The sequence below is a fragment of the Apaloderma vittatum genome, unplaced genomic scaffold (genome assembly GCF_000703405.1).
Source record: "Apaloderma vittatum isolate BGI_N311 unplaced genomic scaffold, ASM70340v1 scaffold115, whole genome shotgun sequence".
NCBI classification, from domain to species: Eukaryota; Metazoa; Chordata; class Aves; order Trogoniformes; family Trogonidae; genus Apaloderma; species Apaloderma vittatum.
The window spans coordinates 50,639-78,363 of record NW_009715269.1 but is presented as its reverse complement, the minus strand read 5'-3'; the positions used below and the strand labels follow the sequence as shown (position 1 = coordinate 78,363).

Below are 27,725 nucleotides of genomic sequence, written 5' to 3'. Positions count from 1 at the left end.
ATTTGTGTTCTATTTGTTTGTCTTAAATCTAACTACAATATTTAAGGCAGCAAGAAGTGTCAGAACAAAATAGTTTCATTTATTTTCTTCAAAGGTTGTTTGTGGTTTTGAGGAGAACAAACACCATTTTTTTTTCCCACGTTCCAAGAAGAAGAAAACAACCACCAAAACCCCACCTATATGTGTTTTTTGCCCACTTCAGGCAGACATGAAGTTCAGTATCTTCTTTTCACAGGGTCAATAATTGTGACCAACGAGATGGAGTTCTGTGGTAGATCCCCCTGCCCTCCCCGAAGTCCAGTACCCACAGCACACCCCTCACCTCTCCCAGCCTGGCATGGACCCTTGGTGTGTATGGGCTCGCCAGTCTGGTGGTGGGGCCACCAGCTCAGAATCTCTGAGCTCACCCCACTCCAGCTGCAGCCGTAAGAGGAAGAAGCCACAGGGGAGAGACAGCAGAAGTACCTCCCCGTGCCACTCCTCCCTGCATGGCCCCACGGCTCTCCCGAGTGCAGTATGCATCAGGCTGCAAATGTTACTGCCTTGAAAGCTTTTCAGTGGTCTTTACATACCAAACCCACATGCTGCCTTGCTGCAGACCATGGCATCTACCCTGGAGAAGTTCATTCATTCTCTGGACCCCAGAGCTCTTCCCAGAGTCCTCCAAATCCAGGAAGGATTCTACTTCCAAGGTGAGCTTTGGGTGCTTTCTGGCAGGGCTTTGCAAGTCTGTCTTTGACATCAGGGCCCCCTTGGGTCTGAGATGTGGGGGAGGTAGAGGGAGGATGCTCACAGAGTTGTATCCCAGAAGTATCCCACTAGCTGCAATTTTCTCTTTGATAGTGTTAAATGGCTTTGGTAGTGTCTTTGGTACAGTGTGCACAGTCCCTCATTGTATCCTGGAAAGAGTACTGGAACAAGTCATGAATCTGCTTTGCACTCACACAGAGCCATCAATCCAGCAATCGTGAATCACCTCCCAGAGGCTTATTGATTAAACCGAGCTCTGCTCTTCTGGGGTTAGGATGGAGAGATGCTCTCTGTCTCAGAAATAAACCAGGGAGTATAGAAAGTGACTGTCAGGAACCATAAGATTTTTCTGAAGTTCTGTCCTGCATTTCAGGGGCGTTTGGGGGTACTTAAGGAAGTGTAACAAAATAAAGGGATGGGTATGAGCCAGTCAGGAGCATCACAGGGGTACTACTATGCTGCAGACCTTTTAATGGTGTTTTTAGTGCTAGGCTCTGCTTGTGCACAAAACATAGTGGAAGGATGATAAAGAGGCTTGGACCGAAGGGAAATGTTCTGCACTTCGTTAGGACATAGGCTTTATTTAATGACAGTGAAATCATCATATCAAGCCAATGTATCAGTCTAGGAAAAGAAAGTTACCTCCCTGCCACTGCGAGGGAAAACTTGGGGTCACACTAAACAAACCAGAGAGGACTTAATGAAGTAAGCTGAAGTCTTCTTCAGCTTCAGCCAAATACCTGCTTCAGGATCTACAATATCTATCTTCATGCTAATCTAAAAATCCCCACGCTGCTCCACAGTAGATGGAGAGAGGAGGTGGCCACCATTAGCTGTGGCCATGGAAAGTCTGAGCTGTAATCAGCAGCTGTGCCAGAGTGGGCGATTCTTCCCTTTGTGAGAACAGCCTCTTGGGGTGGAAGGAAAATGGGAAAGGGCAGACTTAAAGTGTGATGGTGACATACTGTCCGTGACATATTGTGGTACCATATTGTCTGTGTTCCCACGATTGTCCGCTGTGACTGCTCTGGATACTGCCTAGGACACATGAATAGTACTAACACACAAAAAGGCATTTTGGGAAACTAATTTGGCCAAAATTACCAGAAGCTTTTGAAAATATGCTTTTTCTAATCTTTGACATGTGGCCTGTTCAAGTTTTACTTTTTAAAATGGCCCAAGAACTTGTTTAAAATGGCCCAAGGATAAGGAGGCTACTACCTAAGTGATGAAGCATGGAATTTAAATTAAAAATGCGAAGATCACCTCCTTAAGTTGAAGTAGCCACCATGTTTGTCTCTTTCCACACACCCAGGAAGCAGACCTAACATAAATACAAGTTGTATGTGTATATAGTTTTATGTACACACTTATGTGTATATGTATATGTGTACACAAAATATTGTGAGAGATTTATACACACAAAATACTATATTAAAATTACATTAGCCCAACTGTGAGCAAGTTCCTGAGTCTCTGCAGTTTGCATCCTGCTGATAGTGGATGATAAAGCTCATATCACTATATCTTTGGAGCCAGGGTATTTCAGCATATTCTTCCATTTACTCTGTAAACCCCTCCACACAAGGAGAAGAAAAGAGTGGAGGCTTAGCCCACAGACCATTCTGCAGCAATGTCCTAACATTTGAGAGAAAAAGACTATTAGCTGATGACTACCTACAACAAAAAACCTGCACATCCTTGGGAAGGAGTGATATGTGCTACAGCAGCCTGCAAGGTTTGCACTAAAACACAAGAGACGTTGTGCTGCTCTGATGCTTCTTTAATCTTCAGCAGCACCTCCTCTTCCTGTCCTTTACTCCTGGTGGCTTCCTCTCAGCTGCACCATACGTGTTTCCATCAGCACGTATGCAGCACTAACATACATGCAGGTATTTCTTGCTTACACAATGAGCGAGGCTGATACAGACGTGCTACTTGGCTCCTTCTCCTTATAGTTAGCATGACTCCAGACTACTTGCAGGTACCTAGAAACTCCCATATCCACTATCAGATTTGTGTTGGTTCCTCTTTCTTCTTCTTCCTCACTTCAGCTGAAGCATGAGATCCTCAAGACACTATGTCTAGAGGTGTGCAGATTCTAGGGCTACAAAAGATCTTCTCAGGCCATGCTCTCCCTTCCTATCCCTCCCTCCCTGAGCGGTCTGTCCATGACAGATCTCTCCTGGACACTTTGCTTCCCTCCATACCCGGCAGGAAAGGTGATTCTGTATTCTATGATTGCGTTACGATTTATGTGCACTTTCTGAAGTAAGTGCTTCGGAGGGAGTCTGAAGTAACTCCTGTTATACTGCCAAATAGGAGAGTGGACCACTTTGTGCACTTTGAATCACCATTAAGATGACCATTCTTTAGCCCTTCCTCAGGCAGACCCCCCTGCCTGCTCCCCCACCCAGGAAGGCTTTTGATTTCTTTTACCACATGCAGAACATTGCAATCACCTTGTGGGTAATTGCAGGTCTATTGACAGGGAACATGAGTTTATTGCTACAGTAGCAGGACCAAATCAGCCCATTCCTACACTGATTGTAGTAGCTCCCAGCTGGTTACAAAATCAGCCTGGTTAGCTGAGTCCGACTTGGATTAGCAGTTTTACAGGGTTGGATTTGATAGGAATCTTTAACGATTCTCAGGGCAGCATGAAGATAGTAATGGAGAAGATTTATTTCTAAAGCATGACTTGGGATTGTTTGATCAATCACAAGTGATGAATAATTTCCTTCTGTAAGAGTTTTAAACAGCAAGAATTTTTATTTGGGTACATCCTGTCCATATTTCCCTTTCAAGAAAAAAGTGCAAAATTTCTTAATGTCAGATTAGCCAGGTACATAGAATGACTACTGGAATAAATAACGATCTGCTAAATCTGTTAGAGTTGTCACATCAAAGCTGCAGCAGCAGATGAAGACTGTAGCTATGCAGTTGGTAAGGGACCATGTAGCTTAATTTGTTCACTGGTCTTTTGTGGTGCACTGTGTGCTGTGAGGGTGAAACTCTTCATTAACTTTATCTGGAAGTAACATTTTGCACACACTGCACTTAGGTCTAGGTGATTTTACAAGTAACTATGTGACTTGCAAATTAGCCTCATTGCTCTGGACAGAGTTTCAGTACCTCTGGAAGCATAAGGAAAACACAACGCTCTAATTCTTTCTAAGGATGGATGTATATTTTCCGTGTTGTAAGGTATTTTTCTTAGCGCAAAGTCCAGCTCAGGGAATAGAGTGAGAATTTACTTGTCCTTGAGCAAGGAAAAAGTTCTAAAAAATCCCATTCTGCCTTCATTCTCATGTAGCACCAAATTTAAACTAGGTCTCTCTTTTTAGACACAAGTCTGTCTGCTGCAGCTCTGGGTGAGAGTAAGTTGGAAACATGTTGTGTGTACCCATTCCACTGCTGATCTCTCTAATGGCCTAAGAAAATTTATGTTCCTGCTGCTGTTAATGGAATTGTGGTTTATTTAGCTGTAGCTCCCCAAACTGAAAAGGAACAGAAGTTTATGCACCCTGTTTCAATCCAGAATACCTTCAGCTAGAGAAGCTATGGGCAATTGAACTTTCGCTGTTGGCAGTGAATATTATGGCCTGGACACCTTTCTGAGGAAGCTCTGTGCCTGTTCACCTCTCTGTTCCTAGCTTGAAGCAGAGGGAAGGGTTTCCCTGGGATGATGTTAGTGTTTTTCACCCTACAGCTGGACTTTGGGATTGATTGGAGCCTTACCTTTGCCTCAGGCCGGATAGCTCATGTTTGAGGAGCTTTTTCATATCCCATGTTCCTGCTCCCCTTTCCCTCCAGCAGTTGTGGCTGCATAGTCAGAGTCCCAACCTGCAGCCACTGCCTACAACCGTCCGACACCATGCAGAGTCAGGAAAATGGGGGAGTTGTCCTTTTAAAGTGCTTTTCATTCATCACACTCAAAGGACCATAGAAAAGTAGAAAAATTATTGTCATCTCTAGAATGTCATCTCAGAAACAATTATTGCCATCTCAGAAACACGGGTGAAAGAAGAGATTGGTTCTGCAAATTCCAGGGATGCCTCTCAGGGCAATTGTCTTGGACTCTGCAGTAATAATACCATTGCTACAGAAACTGGACTGTTGAACCTCTGAAGGGAATAGGAAGGCTGATTATAAAACGAGAACAAGTTTGCCAGATACAAATATCTTGGTAATCAGCACTGATTTAGAAAGGAATGGCAGTGCAGACTGAAGTACATGACAATTTAATAGCTCATTAGAACATGTTATTAAAAAATTAAGCTACTGAAACTCCATTGGAAACTGGTTTGATTGATTAAATATTTTTCTTTGAACATTTTAGTAAATATTGATGCTTAGTGAGCCAAGTACTGTATGACTGCTGATTTTTACAGATAGCATGCAAGTATGGGCTTTCATCTTTATGTTGCAAAAATTATGTCTGTTTTAATACTGACATAATTATTTTATGGATAATTGAATTTAACATTCTACAGGCTTAATTTAACCAGTGGCGGGACAGTAAAAAGTGTCAAACTTTAATTGTGAAAAATGTACAACTGCTCAAGGCACCTATTCTCTTGGTGTTTCTTGCCACTAGCTGTGCTTCCTAACCGCAGCCTTCTCATTTGTGCTGTGCCTAAATAGAAATCCCACGTTGCCTTTTTGAAAATTTGCCTAAAGCTAAATGCACACATCAATGGTGGGATTAGGACTCCCAAGGACTGAGACTTGCCAGAGTACAGGCAGAGTTGGTAACTCCTCTGTGTTTCTGCTGTTCAAAAGCAGCACTTGTGTTGTGTAAATCACAGTGCCAGGACTTCTCCTCTTTATGACGAACCTCTAAAACACATCAGGAAATTTTATGCTCTGTGCTCTTTCTCTGAGGAGAAGGGAATTCTAAGCCAGTAGCTTCCACCTCTGCAGGCTGGGAGTGCCATAAAGCAGCATGTCATAAATCACAGATTCAAAGAATGGTTTAGGTTGGAAGGGACCTTAAAGATCCACTAGTTCCAGGTGGAAAAAGACAACAGTAGGGCCGCACACATGTCCTTGGTGAATGCCCTTCCAGACCCAAAGGAGTCAATGCTTGGTATTGTCAGTTGGGTATCCCCTCTCTGGGTGGCTGTTTGATGCTCTCAAACAGCTGCATGAGGAGCAGTGCCAAAAAAAACCCCCACCATTTGGTATTTGCTTCTTCTTTGGGGAGTGTGAATAGCTCCATTTCAAAATTATTTGTGAATCATAAAGAACATGAACATCCTTAGGCTCACAGTTCCTCTTGGCTCTCCTTTGCGGGCTTGCATGTCCATAATCTCTGCAGCTTCAGTTTCACCCTTTTCTGTTTCTGTTACCGGGAGACAGCATCTTTCCAACATTTGCTTCTGAGAACCTTTCAGGGGAGAGATGGTTTGGGCTGGCCAGAGTGCTGGAACCACTTAGAAAAAGTCCTGTTAACCCAGAAAGTGCAGCTGAGCAAACTGAATAGAAGAGAAATTCTTGTATATCTAGTCTCAGATGCCGCAAGCCTTAATTTAGACCAGAAATCACTCAGTACTGATAGTTATAAAATGATCACGTAGGATGGAATGACTTGTTTTACTGGTTTTAAGCCAACCTAGAGGGAAAAAATCCTGCTCTTTTGTCAGTATGAAAAGGCAGTAGGTCGATGAAATCTAGGATATGGTGTCTGTAATACACACGAATAAAATAAGCAAGCTGTCTCTTCAGGATTAATAGAGGCACTTTTCCTCAGAAAACGCAAGAAGATGCTTTAAAGAGAGGCTAAAGCATGGACAGCTTTGATGAAGATAATTAAAGCTGTATTTCTTAGGTGTGGAAGATCAATAAAAATGACCTGCGTGTTTACTGGGTGGAGTCTCAGCTGAGTGGATGCGAAAGGGAAAATTGCACATGAAATAACAGAAATGTGCAGTACAGTGTTTGCACTTGCTAATTTATTTTTTACAATGATAGAAGACAAATGTGTCTGTAAAAATGGAAGGGTTTTTTTCCCCTTGAACATAGTTCTCAGTTTAGCAGTTGGGATCAAAAGCCTTAGGTACAGCAGGGGTAACAGATAGTCTGGAATTTTTTTTTTTTGTGGTCAATAGTCAGAACAGGTTGGTAAATCTTCTTTATTAATATCTACCACTGAAACTCTCCTGCACTTGTTCAGGCTGCTTCAAAACCATGTCTTATTCTGAACAAGAAGGAAAGAGCCCTTCAGTGAATGTAATATGAGAACAAAACCTGACTTTTACGGGTCAAATAGTGCTCATTTTATTCATACTGCTGCCCTCAATGGGATGACTCATCCAGACACAATGAGAAAAATCAGACCCTGGGTAGCTGGCGCTGAGGGCGAAGCTGTTTGCTTCTGTGATATTCAGCTTTGGACCTCTCTGTGGATGGCATAGGAGGGGGACAAAATGCCCAATTTGCCTGGTTTGTCTCAACGCAGGGGTCAGCCTCCTGCCTTGGCTTGTTTCAGCTGCCCTCAACGTGCTGGTTCCCTGCAGCAGAGAGTGCTCCTGGCTGTTGTTGCACTTGGGCCTCCAGGAACAAGAGGTGAAGGAGTTCTGAAGCAGCAGGACTCCTGTGTCCCTACACATGGACCTGCCATCCTGTAAAAACATCAAGACAATTTTCATATAGTCAGGCTCTGGGGAGATAAGTGGACAACTATAGCAACTGACAGGGGAGAAAAGATCCTGGGATAAACTTCTCACGATACACAAGCTCACGGCCATACTCCATTGCTGAGATAGAAGGTTTTTGTTGAGTGGTTTTTACTTCAGTAACTGGTGATCTATGTGTGAGAGAAGATGGCATTAGTCAAGGTTCATTTTTTCTGATTAGCTCCACGGGACACAGTTAATGGCACAAAGGGCAGCTGGGATCTCAGGAGGGGAAGATATTTAAATGTGGTTCCAGTTCTGGACTTGACATGTGAAGTGCTCAACACTCTGACCTGATCCTGCAACTTAATTTGGGCATCCTTCTTAAATCCAGTTCAACAAAGCATAGATTTTTTTAAGCATACACTTTGTACCTTAAATGAAAGCACTCAACGCTGCAAAAAAAAAGTAGGAAAATTAAATCACAAACAGCTAAAACAGTGACTAATGCTGTTCAGAAGTGTTTGGCATTCTCTCCACTGCTGCAGTAATTCTGACTTGTGTGGGTAAACCCAAACAAAAGGTCAAAGATGTTTCACTTGGAGCTGTGGTTTAACTTGCTCTTTCCTTTATAGTGGGTGCTGCATGCACAACACCTTGCTGTCACATGCAGAGCATGAGCCCTCTGGATAGATGAGAATCAGAAGAAAGTATTTTAAAAAAGAAAAAGAAAAAAAAACCATAAACCTATCAGGAAAGGAATAAATCAGAAACTGCAGAAGTAATTTTTTAAAAAATTCCATTATGATTGAAATGGCTTAAAGCACTTGACATTTAAAGTTTGACTTTATATAGCAAAAGATAAATCTTACAGCTTTTTGTTTTTTGATGGTTTTGTGCTGGCAAAAATCAGACCCTCTGTAGCCTAATTAGGCATTATCAAGATAAGATTTCTTCTTTTCTTTCCCTTTTGAAGGGAAATTAACTCTGTGGCAATTCAACAGCTGAACAGTCTTTGGAGGATTTGTGTCTCAGACTGACCAAGTCCACAGATTTTTGTTGCTTAGGACATGTTAAAGAGAGAAGAGCTGTTACAAAGCCCAGTAAGTTGCTTTGTCACTTGATGGAGGATCTTGTACACAAATTCATGTCCCTTTTGTGACCATTGCTACCCCTGGGGCTCTGGAGCACCCTGTGGTCATGGAGTGAGCTTTTGATGGGTGCACCTTCTTGGGGTAGGAAGGAAAGGGTGGATAAAAGCCAAACAGGTGGTTTATACTATTTGCAGCCACTCTCACACCCTGGGGTTGGAAAGAGAAGGTGGGGCATGCTTGCTTCTTGGCCTGCCTCTCTGCGTATGACTTTCAGCCTCTTTGCATCTTCCCCACAAGTTGTTTATTTGAGATTATTGGGGAAAAATCAACATGTTGATTAGCATCTTGGGTCCTCAGCAGGTATTTTACCTGAGTGAAAAGACATCTAACTTCTCACCATCCGAAATTGGTTGCTTTTCTCTACTCCTTAATTAGAGTATAATATGATTAAAGTTATTAAGCAAAACTCTCCTCCCCACAACTTTAAAACAGATCTCTCTCCTTGCCAAAGAGCATAAATCCTGAACAATTGGCTAACCCCCAAATAATGCCCATAAAGAATGATATATTTTTTACTGACACTAATTATAGATACATTATGCCCTTCATATTACTTTGGAAGCCTGCAGCAGCCTTAATAAAACCGTGATTTCAGATGAGCTATGTCGTAAGGGAAAGCAGGCTATTGTAATTCTGGCTGAATGGCTGCGCCAGGGGATTGTGCCTTTATGTGAAAGCAGAACCCTTTCACCAACCCCTGAAAGAGAGTCAACTCTGATCTGGGAAGACAGCACCCATATGGGCAAGCGGTGACAACATAATAGCAGAGGCAGGAGCATGAGGAAAAGGACGTTGGGACAAAGTTCTACTCTTTCAGGACATGTCGGAAGATCTTTCATCTCCCTGCAAAGCAGCCAGGTTCCTGGTTCTTTGGATCTTCTTTCAAAGACCGCTCAGCCTGCCAGCCGCAATGAATTCAGTGGGTGCTACTGAGATGAAAGGGAGAATTTTTCCCTTCAAGGATTTGAACTGGTGGGGCTAGGGAGTCAATGCTGAGTGTTTGACCTGCAAGCTGGTTTGGTTGTGTTAGGAGAAAAGCTTGGTCTTTGTTAAAAAAAAAAAATAGAAAAGAAAAATTTTTTTTAAAAAAAGAATGGGGGCTATTTGGAAGTGCTTAGCAGCACCCTGTAGCAGACAGAAAGTTAGACTGGGAGTCAGCCAGCTTGGGCTTGAGCTCCAGCCCTGATGAATGCTCCTCTGTGCCATCTTAGTGAAGCTTTTTGTGTCATTTGCATTCTCTCCCTAGCCCTCCTTTCTAAACTGCCCAGGGGCATGAGGCAAAAGGGAGTTACATAGGAGTGATGTATTATTGCTATTTAGTCTTGGACTTGATTTTGAGTCATACTTCCTATCAGTATCAGTGAAGTGTTCCCTCCCAGAGCAATCACTGAATGGGGCTCTAAGCTGCTGGGAAGACAGAGAGAAATATTACTGAGCTGTTTGCTGTTCTACCTTGTATTACAAAATATTTGTCTCAGTGGTAGTCATATGCCCTGACATAAAGAATGACATACTCCATTTCATGCATTCACTGTATTTATATTTTATATTGTTGGTTTTGTTACAAAAAAGACTTTTCTTGTACCTGTAATGAGAAATAAATCAAATAAAGGGCTTATGTTAAGGAGGACCGTGGTGTGGCTTCTTAGCATTTTAGGAAAGATGGAGGAAAAAGGTATTGAACCAATTGTCATGGTTGCTTTTATGTGATCACAGCAATTCCTAATATGGATTGTCAAACTAGAGATGAGCTTATGAGAGCATATAAATCTGCTTTTTATTGAACAAAGTAATAATCCAGAAAAAAATGGTTTCAAAGGCAACAAGCTCATTAATTACAGCCTTCAGGGGCATTGTTTGATCACTGTAAATAAGCTGCTTTATTCTAGGTTCTGCTAACATGGTTTTTTTTAGTTATATTGCATACGTATTTTTCAAATCCAAAAGATTCGGTCCTTAAGGTTACTTGATTTACATTTTCAATGTCCTACAATTTCTTTGTGGCTTGAGTAGGAAAAACACTGTTGCATTTGTGCAGCAACAAATAAATGTACTAAAAGGTCTATTTCAGTTTTATTTTTATTTTTCAATGTATTGTGCCTGTGTGTCCACATCATGCAGCTGAAGCAAAATCTTTCAGGTTCACATTGCCACAAAGCAATACGTATTTTCACAATGTTTTAAGACTAATTATCATGACTTTTAATGGAAAAAGAATTTTTATTGTCCCTTTTGAAAACCATGCAGTTTCCCTCCCTGCCTTTTATCAGCACAAATATTTGCTGCAAATGCCTAGATGACAAATTACATAGGTAACGTTTTTCTTGTTTGAATGTAATTTTCATTGTACTATTCCAGGCAAATCGCCAAGCAGGGGCTAAAATTGGTCTAAGGCAATCTAGCTGCAGACAAATATGTAATTATAATCAATACTGTATGTGCAATTGCACTCCTCAGAATGAATCTGTACCTGTATGGCTAGCAGAGTTTCTTTTTTAAAATGTTTTTTTTTTTAATTCTGGTATCGTTAAAAATTAGACTTCTGCAATCATGGTCTTGGTCAGTTAGACATCCTCCTTCCAACATCTCATCCTTATAATCTGTCAGCCTCTTGGTCTATTTCAAATAAATCTGGTAAAGCAGGAGATAGAATCATAGAATCATAGAATGGCCTAGGCTGGAAGGGACCTTAGAGATCATTTTAATCCAGTCTCCCTGTTGCCAGGGACACCACCTGTCAACTAGATCAGGCAACACATGGGGACCGAACAGAAACCGAACCTGCAACCTTAGCGTTGTTAGTGCTACGCTCAACTGATTGAGCTAACTGGCACCCCAATAATTAAAGTCCTATGAGTTGCCCATGAAAATGATCATCTAGGTAGATATCTATGTACGTGCATACACATCTATCTGTCTGTTTATCCACTCATACATTATATAAGCTTTACTACTGACAAGCTGCTGAAGGTTGGTCTCTGACTTCCTTAACTGGATGGGAAGTGTGGTGGCACACCTCCGTTACCCAGTGGTTATATGAGCAATTTATCCATCAAAATTTATCCAGCAAAATATCTCCTCAGGCATGAAAGTTACCGCTCACCTATGGCAGTTGAGTCCTGGGATTCTTCTGTGCTCTCTGCTTCTGGTCTGCTTAAAGCTTTCCTTTAAAAGACTTCCTTCCTAGCTGCTTAATACATTTTCCCTTCTTGTGGATGCCAAAAAAAAATCTCTTATTTTTTTTTTTTTACTTCCTCTTTTTTTATTTCAAGGTGTATGCTTGGTATTATTACAAAGCATTGTCTTTGCTAGTGGGTTAGGTACTCATGTAGTATTTTATTTCTTTGATTGTAAAACAACCAGCTCCCTTGATTTTATTTTTTTCTTTTTAAAAAAAATAAATAAAAATTAAAACCATGTGGGTTTTTTTAAGTTTTAATTTTCATCTTCCTTTTTTCCTAAAACTGATGCTTTTAGATGAATGATCCATTTATTTTCCACAACAATGTTACAATTTGTTCTGATGAAAGACCCTGAGAGTGAAGGTGCTGTGACAGCCCCGCGTGTCTATTCTGCACACATGCTTTTGTGGCTTGCAATCTGGCATTTATAATCCATCTTTTTTCTGAATGCATTATCATGGCCCTTGATGTTTCACACAGAGCCTGCAGCTCCATGTAATGCTTTTTCTAGGCTCCAACTTGAACTCCATATGCTTGTCTGCCTCAGGTACTTTCTCTCTTTTAAGAGTATGGATTTTCTTTCCCTGTGTACTTTACCCTTTTCTTGTAGTGGCCCAGATTCTCTGTCACCCCTACAGTTCCAGGCCACTGTTTACCCTGTGTAGGTTGCATTTCTCATGTTTTGTGAATTTTTATTGCTTCATCAAAGGCTGAATATCGTGTCATCCGATCATCTGAGTTTGAGTGTTTGGCAGAGCTAACCTCTTCTCATGGATCGGTCGCTAACTGATAAGTGTTCTCACTTTTTAGCAAGCTCCATTTATACTTTTTATTTTGTTATGGAGGACAGGACTTCTCAAACTCTCTGTAGAACATGTAGTTAAGCTATTGTTCCTGAGGAAAAGCAAACCTGACAAAAGTTTTAAGTCCTTCAGAAGCAGCCATGCCAGAAAGAGACCCCTCCCCTGACTCACCTCTGTTTCTTGGTGGCACCACTCTGCTGTGGATACGGACTGAAGTAGTAGGTAGATCTTCTTCAATCACACCAATTTTTTTGAGAGGTTAAGTGCTCCTTTCTTCCCCTCAAGGCCGTTGCTTGGTTTGGTCTCCTCCAGCTGCCGTGTTACTTGGAAATCAGCCACAGCCAGCGCGGCCACCACTGAACCTCGTGTTGATATGGAGCAGCGCTGCCTGCCCGTGGGTGCACAGTGGGGTCTGGCTGCATTGGGCTGACCAGCACAGATGAAAGCAAGTGTGCCCAAAGCCCATAATTAGTCAGTGTGGTTACTTTCCTATGTTAAATGGATTCTAGGGGTCTGTTTATAAGTCAGGTAATTTGGAGAAGCTGGTTCTAAATTTGCAAGGAAGAAAAAAAGCAGCTAGAAGTCAAGAGCTCTCATTTCAAGTAGGTTTTTGCAAATATTTGTTCAGAGGTGAGAATATTGGAATTCTTTGCTCATCTTTCCATGTTTCTATAATGCACAGCACATCACACTGGATCCTATGGGATTCCCTGTATCTAACAGTATCTTGGTTGCTTATGATCTCTACTGTGTCTGATGTGAGGAGTGAGGTGGTTCAGCACAGAAGGAATATTACCCTCTTCATGGCTGCTCAATCTTTCTCTCCCTCTCACTCTAATATGAAATAAGTATTGCACATACACTTCTCTGACTGTCATAAAATAACCTATGGAGCTCAGCTACAGCAATGAAAGCAATGATAATTCCTCATGCATTTATTAGAGCCGCAGCCAGCCTACTGATGGGATCTGTAGCAATATCCAGTTGACACATATGAGTTAGTCAACGTTGAATTGCTCAGGAACTAAAGGGAGAGCAAATAACTATGCCCTATGTATGCACAGTAAGAAAATCAGATTGTTCTTTTTTAGTTAAAGGGCAGCAACCCTCTTGGTCTTCTGCTTAGTACCAGATTGGTTGAACAAATGCATAAATGGTGTTCTCTCACCTGACTCTGGTTGATATTTGTGTGGCACTACAATCCAGAATATGTCTGTGATAACCATCATCCTGGTGTGCCACAGAAAGGCAGTAGCCTACTGGGGGACTTTAGAGCCCAAGCACGAGTTCCCTTCATCCTGTGTAAAATTCTCAGCAAGGGAAACCAGTCAATGTTGTCACACCCAGCATCCGAAATATGACTTTTAAATTGTATTTTTTTTAGCCTAGATTATTCTACATAAGGTCAAAAATGTACATAAGTACCTGTTGTCTTCAGGGGAGGAGCTGGGGATTTCCTTGTGTGTATCTCAGTTGCGAGAGCACTGCACAAGCAACAGCCAGGTTTGCCTGGACAAGTCTTCACAAAAGTGTAAACATAACCATTTGCTCAGTGTTACTCTTGTTTACCCTCCTGTCCTGGTACAAACCTGTTGTTCTGTGGTGCTCTACTGAGGCTTTGGGTTTAATCTAAAACCAGAACAACTTTTGTCCCCAGTGAGGCCGAGGTGGTAACCAAGTGGTTGTCACCTGCAGGAGCTGCAGTAGAGTTGGTAAATGTATCCCAGACTCAGTAAGACTTGTTTATTAGCCCACACTACGGTCACAACTGGAATTGACCTTGAGTAAGCATTAGGAAAATCACTTGGCTAATAGTTGCATTTCTGATATGACACCTGGCAAAAGAAAAAACAAAAGAAAAAAAAAAAAGAGCAACCTTCTTCCCACCAACTGAAAGGAGAGCTGTGGAATAAAGAATGTTACTTTCTGTGGGAAGTGAGCTCTGAAGGCAATGGTAATATTTCAGTACAGGCCATCTCAATTATTGATTGCTACTACATAGCTAGAGGTCAAGTTTTAAATCTCTCATTACCTGAGAGCATTTTGGTTACCTAGGTTAAAAGGCAAAAAAATAAAAAGAAAAGACTTTAAATTGAACAAAATGAAAGAAAGTGCTATTAGAGGGATTGTAGGAAGGAAAATCTGTCTTCTCAGAAGAGATAAAGAGAATTTGTTTCTTCTAGATTTTTGTCAAAAATGTGACCAGAGAAGGGCAAAATTAACTTTGCAAACCCTTTGGGAAAAGGAGAAATGGAAATGAGAAAAAAAAAAAGTATTTTAAGTAGCAGAGCAACGTTAGAAGCAGAGCAAATGAATACACTCACCAATGCATTGAGAGTAGAAATGAGAATAAGGTTTCTCACCACGAGGGAAATGAAATTCTGAGATGGGATTCCAGAAAGGTTACTTCCACATCACTTCAGAGCAGAGCTTAGTAAGTTCTTGGAAGAGCATCAGAAGAACAGAAGCTAGCATTAAAGTCAACATTTCTGATGTTCCGTGTTCAGTGCAGTTCCATCTACAAATGGAACACAGTGTTTGCCACGGTGCTTTTATACGTAGTTAATTGACCCCGTATTTCAAAGCATCTGCTAATCTCCTGCAGTGACCAGAAAGAATTTTACTCCTTCTGCATAACGTGGCTTTTGTTTTAGTTTTTCTTTATTCTTCTCCCTCTGTCTCCACTTCTGAAACAGCAGATTGACCACAGCTAGAATGAAGGAGGGAGGGTTGGTTTTGGCAGGGCAAACTGTAGTTTCAGGTTTTGCTGAGAAAGCTCTGAAATGCTTGGTTGGATTGCCTTGTTCCTTTCTCTCAAACTTTTGAACACTGCAGATAAAAAAGGAAATTTTTTTGCTGCCAGGTCAGAACCAGTAGGCTTGTTTCACTGGGGGGCAGGGATTACCAGTGTTAATTTACCAGTCTTCCAATTTCTTGTACTTTCCTTAGATTTTCTGTTTACTGCAGAAAGCTCAAATGCTGGTTGCACTCTGGTGTCTCCTGACCACTCCCGGGTCACCTTCTAGCAGTCTATTATTTTTCTGCCTTCCACTGCAGTCTATTGTTTCCTATGGTATATCCTATGCCTTGGGCTGTGCAGAGGTACCTTTCCTGCCTGAGTTCCTATGCCCTACCTCATTCCATTTTGGTCTAATAACTTCAGACCTTGTTCTCCTTACACGCCTCTAAGAACAGTGTACACATAGAGCTGATCTAGAGATCACTGAAGTCACAAGATGGATTTTCTTGTGATACTAAGGAAGAAAATGAAAATTAGGTTAGTTATTGCAGGATAAATATTATTTCATGTAACTTATTTTAAGCATTTTTGCTTTCATTCAAAAAGTAAAGACACTTGTCAAAGTGAGAAAAGGCTGAATAATGTTTTTCTTTGCTTTTGTATTTCTTTTCAGGCTCCATCTATGAAATGTTTGGAAATGAATGCTCCCTGTCAACAGGAGAAGTCATTAAAGTTATTGGCTTCAAAATTAATAAGCTCATAGCAAGATTCTGTGAGAATAATGAAGACAGCCAGTTTTCAGCCAAAGTGGAATTACCACTAAATTTTCCTGGTATAGTATCTCATTAATACATGTTTTGAGGAATTATAAGTCCAAGTAATCACTTTTTTTCTTCATTTTATTGATTTGCTGTCTTGATTGATAATTGTTTGAGGTTACAACTCAGTTGTCAAAGATATAATTTTATCAGATGGCACAAGACACAATCAACTGATTTTTAAATTGTAAGTTTTACAGTTGTTTCTCAAACCTGGATAGAAATTATTAGTGTTATAATGATTGATAGCAATAGTTTCTATGCTTGAGGTCACTCAGTGTAAGAATTATTACAAAAATCTTCTTTTCACTTACTTGTAACTTTGCCAAACTTTGTTTGAGCTGGAAACTCCCTTGCTGTGTGCTCAGAGTGTAATTTATTTACTATTATTATATTTTTGTTTTATTATTTTGGATATGAAGTGTTTTGAATATTTTGTTACGCTTTGGGTTTATTATTTTAACGATTTGTTTTCATTCCAGTGGCCAAAGTGGCTGCTCCATGCCTACAAACATGTTTAGAGGAAAATGGATGTGTTTTTGTGCTTAAAAACCACTTGAACTGTTTTATATAGAAGTCTCAAAATATCCATATTTTAGAGGACGTACTTGAAATTCGGCATGTGGGGTACTGTCTTGTATTTTAAAACATGTCTTCTTCTGTTCATGCAGCCTTGTTAGGGAGATCTGGCCAAGTAATGTCCCAGGGTATCTAGTTCATCACATGTCATATTTATTAATTTTTCAGTTCTGCTCTCATCTCAATTCCTCTACCATTAGGGCTGAGCGGTGTTAAATAGAAAAGTGGTTGGAACGCAGAGGGAGAAGTGCTGGACTATGAGTATCCATGTGTGGGATGTGGAGGAGGAAAACTAGGTTTAGGAAACTGATAGAAAAAGATTGGACCTTGGTGAAGGGCAGAAGATAAGAGAAGATAAGTGCACCCACACAGAAGTATGTACGTAGGGAATTTCCTATGCTGGGAGTTTTGCAGGCAGCAGAGGTAATGGGAGCTCCTCAGGTTGAGATGATGAGTGGGGAGTGGAGACGAACAACTGGAAAAGAGCAGGACAAGCCCAATGGGATGTGGGAGGGAGCCTGTGTAGGTCTAGGGGAGAAGTTATGGGACAGCTGCAGGTAGGAAACACTGGGACCGAGCATACACAGGATGCTGCAACACTTGAGAGCCTGAGGTCATGTTCAGAACTTGCTTTGGCCAGCGGTGTAGCTAATGCACTGAATGAGACTGAGGGGAGGGGAGGGGAGGGGAGGAGAGGGGAGGGAAAAAAAAAAAAGAAGAAAGAACACAAACATTTAATTAATACTATATTTTGCTGCAAACACATGAGAAGTTAGATTGTTGCTGCATGGGTGAAATGTGAGAGTTTCAAGGTGTTTGAGCTCTTAACTTGGTAATCATATTGAAGTTCTTCTAAAGTACTGCTGGACATCTGAGAATATGTGCACATACATATATACGATTTTGGTTATAGCAGTGCCCAAACTGGTAAGTGCTCCTTCTGCAGACGGAGAAAACACACACTTCTTAAACCCAATAAAATGTAAAAGTTCATGGGAATACAATTTAAATTCTGCAGTGAAATATCTTCTGCCATGCCTTCATTTTCCACCTTCAAAACACAGATCTCCCTCTGAAATAGTCCAATATATCATCTTCTTTTACCTAGTAGGTCCTCAATTTACTTTCGAGTTTTTCTTACTCGATGAATGAGAACCATCTGTATGACCATTCATTAAAAGCCTTTTTTTAGAACGCCATTTTCAAGCACTACTAGGGCCCAGATGTAGTGATCAAAGATATTTTACTTATCTGTGGCTATCTAGAGACATTGAAGTTCGACTGTACTGTGAACTCTCAAGACACTCGCTATTTTTCTTGAAGTCCAAGCTTCTTTGCTATTATTAAAAATTCTTCTATGTCTGAAATATATATTCATGTAGGAAGTTATATTCTAAGTTTTGACTGGCAGATGGATTTGAACATTTGAATCCTAAATTATCCAACACAACTGAATGACAAAATTAATCCTACATTTATAAACGTTGAATCTCCTGGTTTTTAGAATAGAAAGACTTGTGATTTCAAATGCTTGAACCTGGTGAATCTGGATTTGCTTGCATTCAAGTGATCAATTTTACAACTTGGCATTTGGATGTTGTTGCCCTATTGAGCACATATTCAAATTCAGTCTAATCACTACAATTTGCCTGCATACTTATGAGCTCTCCCAACCAGTGTTCTAGAAAACTAAGTTATTTCACTAGAAGAGTAAATTCAGAGTTCATTTTGCTGAAATTTATAATAATTATCCTCCACATGATGGGTATTACTGAACAGTATCTCTGAAGAGGGGTATAATGACACTTCTTACTAGCCAAACAAAGAGCGCTGCTCTTTTGTTCCTCTCTGCATATGTACTCTTATGTATTCAAGAGCTTTTCAGCAAGATGTAAATTTGCCATTTCTCTAGATCTCAGCTGAAGGATGATTCTGCTTTACAAAGTCAAGATGTAGTCTCTGGTTTTTCTTAACCTTCTTCCTTTTCACTTTGTTACATACACGTGCTAAGCTCTGAACAAAACATTGTATTGGAGAGTTGCAGACTTGCCCCTGTCTCAAGAACAAAGCACAGAACTGAGTTGCAGATGATCTTTTTCACACTGCCATTGACTTAATTAAAATAAAATATCCATAGGTCTCTAGAAGTCCAGCACTGTGTTTACGTCATACATACAGTGCTCTCTTGCCAGTGTTGATGCAAAGAAATCTTTTGCTCTGATGTTATTTTCCATTGCTTCTGTCGTGAGTTATTATTTGCATGTGATGAGTGCCTGTATCCTTTCACAGGATGTGAATGCTGGCATAAATAAGCAACGTTTCTATTTAGGTTACTCTGGGGGTAGCGTCTGTGTGAGTGAAGAACTGGGTTCATTGCCTTTAAACGAGCCTTACTTTTTGTCTTTCTGAACATATTTGCAGTCTATAGAATTCCTTTTTTGTGCTCTGGCAAATCAGATCTTTGATAAAGACCTAATCTGCCCCTCGCATTAGAGAAACCGTTGCAACCGCAAGTTCACTATCTGCCTTATTTCATTTTATTCTCATTCTAATTTGTTCTTTTTTTCATGCCTCACAGAGCCAGGCTGTTCTTTCTCTGTTCATACACTGGATACAGAAAAGGTCTCCTGTTACTTGAGACACTTTAATGGCTACATCTAACAGCATTTTGAACTACAGTTTTCACTAGTAACAACTTAGCAGAGTCAGGTAATTTGCACAACACCTGAACTGTGTGTCATTTTGTTCTACTTGTATTCCTTCTTCTGCAGAATTATTGTTGAGCTGTCCCTGTTCTCAGGAGGTCCCCAGCAGTTGCTGCTTCTCATTCCTATGTGGTCTGACAGAGACTTAGATGAGCACAACCATCCCTTTCAGGTCTCAGACTCTGCGAGCCACAGGACAGGAGACTGGTCTGTGGCTACACAGCACATGTGTGGAAGAACAGGGATTAGGCACCAGAAGACACCAGATGATGGAGAGAGAGGAGAGATGGCCTTCAGGGCAGGGTGGGGAAAGGAGGGTGCTGGAGCAGAGTAGATAGCAGAGTGGGTGGTGGAGGTAAGGGAAAAGAGGAACAACAATCAAGTCAGCTCCAGAGAATTTGGGAAATGAGCTCTTCCCAGTGTTCTGCATTACGTGGAGAACAGAAACTATAAGTCTAGGACAGAAGGTCTTTCTGCTGTTGTGTATTTTTTCCTTCAAGGCTATTTGCTGCTCTACTAGGTGAGCATAACTACTGTTTTTCTCAGTTTTCTGTGGGAAAAAGAAGAAAAAGAGAGAATAAAAAGGATTCTCCTTTCCTTCAGGACTCTAATTAAGACTGAAAATAGGAAGTCCATAGAGCTACAGGGAATTACACTTTATTACTCTATAACTACTAAAAGACAGCTGCATACACTGTTCTCTAAAAAGGTGGTAAAAACCTCTTTCTATTAAAACGTGCTTTCTCACAGGACTAAATGGCTTATTATTGGGTTATATGTTTTCTCCCATACCCATGGAAACTCTCTTTTTAAACTCCCAAATCCTCTCTCTCCACCAACGTGTACATCAATGCCTAAACCTCTTTCTGAAAATTATGGGCTGATTGAGTTTGGGGCTTACTAATTATCATCCTATGACTAGGCAGACACTTCACCTAGTGAAATGTCACCAGGTGCAGAGTCGTCATGGAGTATAACAACTGTTGTATATTCCTGTAGGTATTGTGTATAAGTAGTTATTCTTGTCTCTGTCTGTAATTTTCCCCAAAACTATTGGACATTAGTGCACTTTGGTTGTAGACCAGATTACGTGTAGAAAGAAGGATCAGTAATGCCAGCTCCTGATAAACCACCTGGACTTTTTTCCAGGTTTGCTACTTCCATCTGTCACTAGTAGTCCATCAAGCTCTCTCAGGAAAATCTAAGTGAATTTGATTAAGTCATTTTATGAGCTACGAAAAAGCACAAAAACACTTTTGTTTAACCTCAAAATGTCCAGACTTTAGTATCTCAGACTTACCATATGTCTCCTACCCTGCAGATTTCCTTACTGTCTTAAGTTTGGAAGATTGGTTTGGCTTTGTAACTTGATTCATAATGATTTCAAGAGTGTTCTGAATGGTTTCGGACAATGGTGTTTGGGTTTTGTGGGGAGGTTTTGTTTAATTTTAGGTTTTGGTCTTGTTTTGTTTTTTTTTATATGTATAATAGCAAGGAGAGCATTTAAGAAAAGATAAAATGGCAGATTATGACACTTAGATAAGAATGACAGTGGCTTTCATTCATTGTACCAAAATAAATTTTTACATATTCACCTCTTTTCTGTAGAGAGTGAAACATATGGAACTTTACATAGCCGTAAGCATTGACAGGTGGCTATTAGGTGTCCCTCGTTCATGGGCCTCATCAATACAGAAGCTAAGAATGCAAGGCCACGTGGCTCCTCAGTTGCCCAAGCAAGCATTCTGTTACCAAAACTAAGAAAACCAGCAGAAAGAAAGGTGAAGATTTTGCCACTCCCAATCCTAACAAAGTCAGTCTGCCCGGGCCCAAGGGGATAGTCAGTTCTCTAGATTTGTATGAGATCTGATAATTATGCTTCCATATGACACCTACTTTCCAGCCCAGAATGTCAGTCAGTTTGTTGCTGAAATAGGTGGCTTCCACAAGCTCTGTAGTCCCAGGAAAATTAGCACAGCCCGAGTTTACTCTCAAACTCATAGAACAGGAAAATGTTTCTCATACCTGTACACTGCCAAGTATTTTCAGCTGACAATGTTTTTTTGTCATGATTTAGGGAAACTTTTTAATACAATTTTGGAGGTTTTCTAGGGGCAATATATGTACTCGTGTATCACAGATGGGTAAACACAATTAATGCCTTTGGAATACATCATATGTACTTTGAATACATATTTTAATGGAGAATATTCCTATTTGCTTACTCCCAGAACTGCCAGGAGATGATGCCCATGGTGTGTTTGCAAAGTATGACACTGGAACGCTGTTTGGGGGATGCTGTCCTTTCCACAATTTCAGTTTGTTATTGGTGACTTGTCACTGCGATATTTTCTAAATGCTGATAAACCGATTTGTCTTGATCTGCACTGACAACTACAGTAGTGATCTGGACTGGAGTAGCTAACTTACTTATTAATAATTGTGTTAAAATCAGCTGTAAGAAACATTAAAAATACCAGCAAGAAAAAAATATTGGGTTGAAGTTGCACTTTGTGCTTGTGCAGTTACATTCATGGATGTGGCTTCCTTGCAGATCAGAAACAGGCCTGAAGGCTTTCCCTGGTGGTGCAGTAAGGACATATATGTAAAGTATGTATTTGCAGAAGGACATTAATTTCCCACAGGAGAAGGGTACTGTCATACCTGTGAAGGCACAGAATTGCAGTTACGTAAGCTCAAGTAGTGATAATCTCTGCAGTAGATCCAACAGGCTATTATTGCCTGGGCTGCTGACAAGCTCTCAGAGCTGGTAGTTGCCACAGATTCTAGAGGTTTCATGAGATATCTAGAACCAAACATTCCCAATCTGGTGATAAATTTAGTTAAAAGCTACTCAACAACAGGATCTCAGTAACATCTCCCTTAACAAGAAGATAAAGCTGTGAAGTGCAGGTAGTGGCTTTTGTTACAGTGAAACCAGAATCACAGCAATTCTGTGGCAGAAAAAAATAAAATGGAGGGAATGGTTTGATATATCCTTTCTGAAACAATACAATCTTAGGGAGCCCTTGTTTATATGCAAGCCCTTCAGTTGTGTAAATTGTGGTCAATGGGGGGAACTCAATAAGAGAAAACATGTGTGAGAAAATAAGCAATGTGAAGATTGTTTTTAAATGAAGCAATCCCATGATCCAATTTATTAAACAATCCCAGTATCAGAAGAGGCCTAGAGAAGGGAGTGAGTGACTTCCCAACACCCAACAGGAGCTGTGTTCTGGTAGCATCCCAGTTTGATGAGACCCAAGTATCTGCTGGGGTCGATACTGCCCTCTTCTCACATTCTGATTCCCATGAAAAGAAAGAAATAGCTAGTGTGGACCCAGTTCCCACACTAGACAACTGGGAGACAGTTGGATGGGACATTTAAACTTTTCTAGATGGTTAAATCTTTGTAGACACGGCAGAAGCCACCCGTGAGATGTGTAGCCGTGATGAGTCTCTAGTGGTGACAAGCAGTAACCTTTGAGTCTCCATCCCATGATCCATAACTGCCAGAGTGGGAGTATTCCTTCAGCAAAAAGATACTGTGCCCTTTGTGCAGACCAGGGGAGGCAAAACTGTGGAGCAGCTGGGGACATAAGGTTTTTGTTAATAATCTTTGGGGGAAGGAAGGAGAAAAGCAAGGCATTGCATCTCCCAGACAGCTTGGCTGCCTTGTCACTGTAGCTGTAGCTATCAGTTAATTTGTATGGGTCCCCTAGCTTGTGAACATGGCCTAGGAATAACCTCTATGTTTGGTTATATTCATGTAGAACAGAGCCTTAGTCAGTGCCTGTCCCTGGAAGCTGCAATTTAATTCCATGAGGCAGCATCCATGCTACTGTGGCTGGGGAAGAAGAGAGCTGAATCACACTGTTCGGCTAAACCCTACCATTTAGTCCTTTAAACTGTCCACTTCATCTGCATCTGTAAAAACACTCATGCAAATCCAGAAATGTGCATAATTTTCTTGCGATGTGGACTCTTAATGAGACAGCTCCAAGGGACACGATTAACATGAAATAATGATGTCCCGAAGCGACAGGCAAGCTTGGATGCAACTTCTGCCTTGCAGTACCACAGTACTTTATTTGCATTGTGATGGCCACAGTGCTTCCACACCCAAACTTTGCGTTGGTCCTTCTGGGGGTTTTGGCTATCAAATATGCTAAAATCGATTTCCTTTGTTCATTCTTATCTGTAGGTAATACTTTTGCATTTGTGATGTGTCTTTAAACATACTCAGTTGAGGAAACCCCAGTCTGTGTGTGGAAGAATGTGTAGTAAAATGTTTAGACAGAAACTTTATCCTGCGTTTCACTGATCACATTAGTGATGCTCTTCCTCATACCATGTCTGCTTTTTTTTTTTCTTAGAGGTTACTTTCCTGAAAAGACAGATGAGAATTAAAATCATTTTCCTTTTTCCTGTAACTAAAAAAACCACAAGAAAAACAATATCTTTTTTTAATTCTCTTTTTAACATGGATATAATAATGTTGAATAACAGAAAATACCTGCAGAGCAGAAAGGACTGATTCCAGCCTTCTGTGATTTGTAACATATAATTGATTTTATCTTTATAAAGTCACATTTCTAGTAACAAAACTATCAGCTATAAATTTTTTAATGTGCTTTTCTCCCCATTTTAATTACATTCACAGTCTAAAATCTGTCGTGGTCTCCTTTATATATTTCCTTTTTATAATGCAAGTTTTCCATTCCTAGGTCTTTATAAGGTGATGGCAGATAAAACTCCGTATGTCAGCATCGGAGAAATTACAAGAAAAGTCTCCATTGGGCCAACAAGGTTTGGCCATCCATGTTTCTACAGCACTGAGGATATAAAACTGGCAAACTTCACTATCAAACATGGGGAGCAGATCACCTTCAACTCAGTGGAAGAGGTCAATGGAATGATGTCTGTGAACTGTGGTGTGATCAGAAATAACCAGTCTCATTCCTTTACTTTGCCTCTTTCACAAGAAGGAAAATTCTACGAGTGTGAAGATGACCAGATATACACCCTTAAAGAGATTGCAGAATGGAAAATCCCTAAGAGCAGAAACCGGATTGTCAAACTTTCCAATACTTTACATACGTGGGACTCCTCTAATCCACTTCCTGAGAATTTTGACGGCTGCTTGATTCTCACGCCTGTCTATGAAGTACAGGCAGTAATGAAATGTAAGTAGAAATCAAAGTTAATGTTCTGTTTGTCTTCATATAGCAAAGTGCCTGTAAATAAACAAAATTTGCTTAAAATAAGCAGGAAAGGTTCAGTACAGTTAATAATTTCTGACCGATGTTTTCCACTGATGGTATTTTGAAAGTAAAGAAAGATAAAAACAATATTGCCTTTTTATTCTTTTGTCTGCTGTTAATTCAGATAGTTACCCTGCATTTCCTTCTGTTGGCATTTTATTGATCACTACAATTAAATCATTGTTGCATAGAAAATATATCGCATAGTGAAAAAGTGAAGCTTAGGAATTCTATTCAGTTTCAGATTCTTTTTCTTTGTGTCTCAGACTTCAGCTGTGAGAAGCCACTTGATCATTTCTGGCTATGACTAGGAGGCAGAAAAAGAATATATGTTGTAACACACTCGACTACCATTTATTTTTCAGAATGAGGATGCTGTAGAAGGCAAAACTATATTATTTCACTCTATTGCAGAAACAAATATCAATAGAATATAAACAGAAAAGACACATGGACAATTTCTGAAAGCTCTAGGTTTGAGAAAACAGGAAGATATTAGAAAACCGTTATCCTTAAAAGCAGTAATTTGTGTTACAACTTTTTATTTAAAAAACAATTATTTTGTCTGTAGCACACTGTCCAATTCCACCAAAACAGTGATGGGTTCTGTTTTTACCAGGGTCTATATCTATGCCTTACTTTAAACCTGTTTATGTAATTAGTTATGGGAATAAAATTAGAAGGTATGCAAGGGTATAAGCATACAGTGAAATTCTCCTGTGTTATGGTGACTTGATTAACTGAGCCGCAGTAATGATCCGTGTGTGCGTGTACACTCTCTGAACTGAGATACTTACCTAAGCAAAAAAAAAAACCACCTTTAGCTAAAATGTTTGACCTTGCTTCAGGACAGCCCAGGCAACAGATTGAAACTTGCTGCAATTCCACTTGTTGATGCACGCATCCTATTAAAGATTTCAGGACAGAAGCTTAGGTTTGGGGAAAGTTTGGCTACCTTTTGTGTTTACCAGAAGCAAACCAGTGAGCTCCATAAAGCTGAAATCCTAACAGAAATACATAATTCATGAGGATATTAAGCAGGAAATCTTTTCACAATTGAGCTTTCTCTGATGAATGGTGAAAGTAAATGGATAAAAGAGAAATAGAAATGGGCAGAGACTGTTAGTACAATATACTATAGTAGTTAAATGCTTATCATTTAGACATTAATCTGTGCTTCCTATGTGATTTAATGTGTAAGTTTGGAAAGTGTATCTTCATGAGATAAAATACTTAATTTTCTACAACTCTAGCTAACTTCATGAATCTAACCTACCTCCTGAAGCCGGATTAACTTAGGTGTATTCCTATACTCTCTTAGATACATGTGCAGAATAAATAAGAATGTAATGTTTCTAAAAAGCTTTCTGAAGATTCAGATATGTTTGGTATTTATTTGTCTTCCAATCACATATTCCAGTGAGAGTTGTATTTCTTGATTTTATTTCATGCCCATTTATGTTTCATAGTGTGCTCAACATTTAAGAAGCATTAAATATGACCTAAATAATTATTTAATACAAACTTGAAAAGTAGGTTTTGTGGTACACAGTTAACTACTTTCTTATGGACCATGAAAAATGGATTTTCACCATTTTGGAAGAACTATAAAAAGACACAAGATAAAGTAGGAGAAATACTATCCACAATTCAATAAAAAAGATTCCTGATAAGAGGGATAACAAACTACATTTTCACAGACTGTGGGCAAGAATCTTCTAAGCTTCTCTTTCTTAATAATGACCAAATTATGGGTATAGAACTCCTCCAAATGCTTGTAGAAAGCTTTCATTTTCACTAGGCATTTCTTGTTCATTGACTTTCCCTTGTGGTGCTTTGGATGTTTGTCACCTGAAGGTGTCAATGTGACAAAAGTAGAGTTGGAACAAACAGATCCTGAATCACAGTCATAAAATTCTGTCATATAAAATACATCCAATACCAACTTTAAAGTATAAAATATTTGTATGTCCTGTTACAAGGAAGTGTGAATACAGGATATACTATCCTTGCGTGCAGGTCTATGCAGAATGAGACTTTACTGAAGAGAGTCATTTAATATTATTTGGTTGTTAAATTTTACTGCCCTGGTCAGTGATCTGTGGTGTCACTGATCTGAAGTCAAATTCTTAAACAAGCCTTAATTGCCTACTCAGCTTTGTGCTTGGAAGTTTTGCAGCTGAAATTTTACAAGTTCAGTTGTGATAAAAGAGTCGTTGTTCCCTGTCAGACTGTTAAATGCAATGACTCAGTTCTGATAGTGAATAAAACCAGATGCCGAAGAAAAAGATGCAAGAGTGCCACAGAGGACCATTATGGTAGAAATTTCTTCATTCATTAGCAATAAGCTTGGACTTTGCTACACAAAGGCTCTGCCCTTTTTTAAAAAGTGATATATTCTAATAATTGTAGATGTTTTAATTCTTCTTTAGATATGAAAATAATTTATTTCTCCCAGACTGGCCACAGCAACAACACGTGTTAATGGTTTCAAATGTTATTTATTTATTAAAAGTGTTCTCTCACTCATTTCTTTGGAGAAACTATAAGTTACTATGAAATAGAAGAGTAGAAATGCCTCTTGTACTCAAGAAAAAGATAAACAGCTGATTAAGCTTGCAGATTCTGTGAGAAGGATAATGAACTAGATTCTTTCTCCTTTCCTTTTTCTTAAACTTTTGTTCATTTGCATGCCTTACTGTCTTATCTCCTTGTTTCTCTCCTCCTGCATATCTGATAGTTATATACCTCAAATTAAAATAATTAGATTTTGAACAGCCCTATTAATTGTGCAAGTGAGAGTATGGAGGTGCATACATCAGGACAGGTGCTTTTAGTATGTGGTCCACAGGACACGTAGACTTTGTTCCAATGCCAGTTTGAAACCAAAAATCAATGCATTTCTTTTTCTTTTCAGTTCGAAAGGACATAGTTCATATCCTCTCAGATCTAGATGTTGAGGTCAAGGATATAACAGATTGTTATGATATTAGCTCTTTCCTTCAGCCACTGTCTTTGGAAGATGTATTTGAGAGAACAAGCAAGGAATTTCCCATGGTTGCTGAGATAATGGAAGGGCCTTCGGGAAGGCAAAAACCTTACAACTTATT

The 27,725-nt window shown here is 39.9% G+C and overlaps 1 protein-coding gene across 1 annotated transcript in view; it reads left to right on the top strand.

The window, feature by feature from the left end:
- Nucleotides 1–601: 601 nt before the first annotated feature.
- LOC104273648 (protein THEMIS-like) overlaps nucleotides 602–27,725 on the top strand; it is a gene marked incomplete at its 3' end in the record, with an annotated part of 72,777 nt that continues 45,653 nt past the window's right edge. The window contains 4 exon segments of the mRNA XM_009869040.1: nucleotides 602–692; nucleotides 15,923–16,081; nucleotides 24,079–24,537; nucleotides 27,533–27,725. The exon segment at nucleotides 27,533–27,725 is cut by the window's right edge and continues 16 nt beyond it. Coding sequence (XP_009867342.1) covers nucleotides 602–692; nucleotides 15,923–16,081; nucleotides 24,079–24,537; nucleotides 27,533–27,725 — 902 coding nt within the window.